Below are 3,059 nucleotides of genomic sequence, written 5' to 3'. Positions count from 1 at the left end.
GGGAGGGAGCAGAAGAAGCAGAGCGGAACCGAGCAAGCAATGTCCTGATACTGTGGAGGTATGGAGACTCAGATAATGGCCAGAGACAAAATGTTTTGCCTAAGTTAACTAATGAGTAGAATAGTCAAGGAGATGAAGAGTCAGCAACCAGCCTTTTTGAGAAGCAAGAGGAAAATCATGCATTAGGAGAGACATGGAAGGCAAAGGTTTCCCTGGTGCATCTTAATTTCATGGAAGAAGAAAAACGAGGACTGATATTGATACATGAGAGGATGTGAAATAGAAAGATCTACAGAACGTGGATAATAATATATAATCACATATATCATACACATGAATGGCACACGAGCCTACTAGAGAGGAAGAGAATTCAAAAGATGACATACTTAACATGTTAAAGAAATCACTGTTGTCATACTCTTTCGGCCACTTAGTTCCCCAACTTGTGTTAAAAAGAAAAAAAAATTACTCTTCCTCATCTTTCTGACCACTTGGGCCCAAAATAAGTGATCAATATTGCCTGGAACAGATGCTCTTGGAATTTTGTTGAGGTTCCTACAAGTCTTTACCGGACTTTGTCATGTTAGTGGTTCTAAACATGAGTCTACATCAGAATGTTAAGCTATTGGCCTCCCTTCATGTCTTCCTTTTACATGATTTTCTTACTCTTGTGATATATTTTTTTAAAAATTTTATTTATTTAAGAGAGAGCGAGAGAGAGAGCGAACACAGAGGGTGAGAGCACAGAGGGAGAGGGAGAAGCAGACTCCCCACTGAGCAGGGAGCCTGATGCAGGGCTTGATCCCAGGACCCTGAAATCATGACCTGAGCCAAAGGCAGACACTTAACTGACTGAGCCACCCAGGTCCCCCTACTCTTGTGATATTTTATGCCATCATCCTAACGGTCAATTATTACCTACACCTGGCTTCGTAATCTGAATGCTGGAAAAGGAAACTCTCCCAAATAACTGACTCTCATATTTATTCTAAACACAAACTCACTTAAATTAAATGGAGCAGAATTAAATAAAAAGAAACAAAGATCCTGATATTTATCTGCTTCTCATATACATACAAAAAATCCATAAAATTAAACTTTACTTTTCACGGAAATAGATTCCTTGTGCTCAGATTTAGATAACTTTTCAGAACTAATGTCATCATCCTTAGACTTGAAATTCCTTGGTGCATATCCAAGGAGGGGACTGCATAACAAGGTCAGTATTTACCCTCTTGTTAGAGGTGCACTATTGTACAGAATATAATATGGCATTATTAGCATATACTTACAGCAATAAGGGAGATGGAAATTTTAAGGGAGATGCGAAAGAAAAAAAGCCTCAAAAGAAAAGAAACTGGATCTTAGGTAGTGCTGGGAACTGGCCAGAGGAGTCCATGACTCTGCTCAGTGCTTCACCAGTACACAATTCTTCTTGTATGGCCTGTGCTTTGTGGTCTGGAAGTACCCCATGTTAAGGGACAGAATCTGATCAATATATATTTTTAATATTGAAAATCTGAGACATTAGATTCTTAAAGCATTTCTATTACCTTTCCTCCAAATCTCATAGAAAACAAGTCTTCCACCTTTAAGACGGTCCCTGGCATCCCTCACATTGATCTCTCCTTCCACAGCGCTCTCCTCAGGGCACCCTTGACCTCTGCGTTCCTCAGGCTGTAGATCAGTGGGTTCAGCATAGGGTTGAAAAGGCTATAAAACAGGGAAAGGATCTTCTGCTGCTCCTCAGGGTGGTGGGATTTGGGGGCCATGTACATGACAATGGCACTGCCAAAGAAGAGCCCCACCACACAGAGGTGGGAGGAACAGGTGGAGAAGGCCTTTCTGCGGCCCTCCCCGGACCGGATCCTCAGGATGGCAAACAGGATGTGCATATAGGACACCAGCACCAAGCAGAGGGGCCCCAGTAAGATAAACACACAGGCCACAAAGATGACCACTTGGTTGAGCCAGGTGTCAGCAGAGGCCAGCTTGAGGACGGACAGGATTTCACAGGAGAAGTGGTTGATTTCATGAGGCCCACAGAAGGGCAGCCTCAGGATGAGAACCACATGGACCAGGGCCAGCAGGGAGCCACATGCCCAGGAAGTGACAGCCTGAATGGTGCACACTCTCCAGCTCATGATGACAGAGTAATGTAGGGGGTGGCAGATCGCCACGTACCGATCATAGGACATCATTACTAAGATGAGACACTCAGTGTGAGCAAAAGCCATGTATAAAAACATCTGCATTATGCATGGGACAAAGGAGATAGTTTTTTCCTTGTTCAGGAGGTTTGCCAGCATCTTTGGGACATTATTTGAAGCATAGGCTATGTCGACGATGGCCAGGTGGGAGAGGAAGAAGTACATGGGGGTGTGCAGTCGGGAGTCCAGCCAGATGAGCCCCAGGATGATGCTGTTCCCCAGCAGGGTGAAGGCATAGAACAGGGAAAAGAGCCCAAAGAGGAACCCCTGCAGCTTTGGGCTGAGCGGGAATCCAAGGAGAATGAATTCTGTGACCCATGTTTGATTTTCCGTCATTCCCCGGCAACAGTATCTGTATCAGTTGCTGCTGCTGCAGTAGGCTGTGTGCTGAGGAGCAAACGCAGGTCTGGGTTAGTTCTCAAACAGAAAGAGGAGGTTTAAAGTATACCCTGTGTGTTACCTCAGCTGGTAATCCTTTTCAGAGCCATTATGTCAAATCATTTAATCCACAGTAAAGCAGAAAGAAAATTATTCAAGTAGTGTAAGTGAGCACAAGGTTGCATGTACTATTTTGATGTCTACAGAATTTTATTTAACTTTGATCACAAGACCCTTATTTTTACTATCATGAGGGCAGTCACATAATAATTTATTTTCCAGAATGACTAACTATTTCATTTCGGGGAAAGTCCCATAGCCATATTCTCATATATGTTTACTTTCTAATTGATTTAGTTTTCAAATTTTGTTCCCACTTTCTATCATTTGTTTTGCTCTTATTTTATAACTTGCAGAGTACATTGCACATAGCAGGTGCTCAATAAATGGTAGAGTAAATGAATGAATGAA

At 42.7% G+C, this 3,059-nt stretch overlaps 1 protein-coding gene across 1 annotated transcript; it reads right to left on the bottom strand.

Annotated features, from left to right (window-relative positions):
* Positions 1–1,613: 1,613 nt before the first annotated feature.
* On the bottom strand, positions 1,614–2,546 carry LOC114211730 (olfactory receptor 2A5). Its single transcript, XM_028106384.2, has one exon. It carries the CDS (start codon positions 2,544–2,546, stop codon positions 1,614–1,616), a length of 933 nt encoding a protein of 310 aa, XP_027962185.1.
* Positions 2,547–3,059: the final 513 nt, after the last annotated feature.

This window comes from Eumetopias jubatus, unplaced genomic scaffold (genome assembly GCF_037043125.1).
Source record: "Eumetopias jubatus isolate StellerSeaLion01/CBP00866 unplaced genomic scaffold, mEumJub1_p1.0 scaffold_14, whole genome shotgun sequence".
Taxonomy (NCBI): domain Eukaryota; kingdom Metazoa; phylum Chordata; class Mammalia; order Carnivora; family Otariidae; genus Eumetopias; species Eumetopias jubatus.
This window is presented reverse-complemented; position numbering and strand designations above follow the sequence as displayed.

Coding starts and splice junctions, on each gene's coding strand:
- LOC114211730 (XM_028106384.2), bottom strand. CDS start 2,546: ATGACGGAAAATCAAACATGGGTCACAGAATTCATTCTCCTTGGATTC.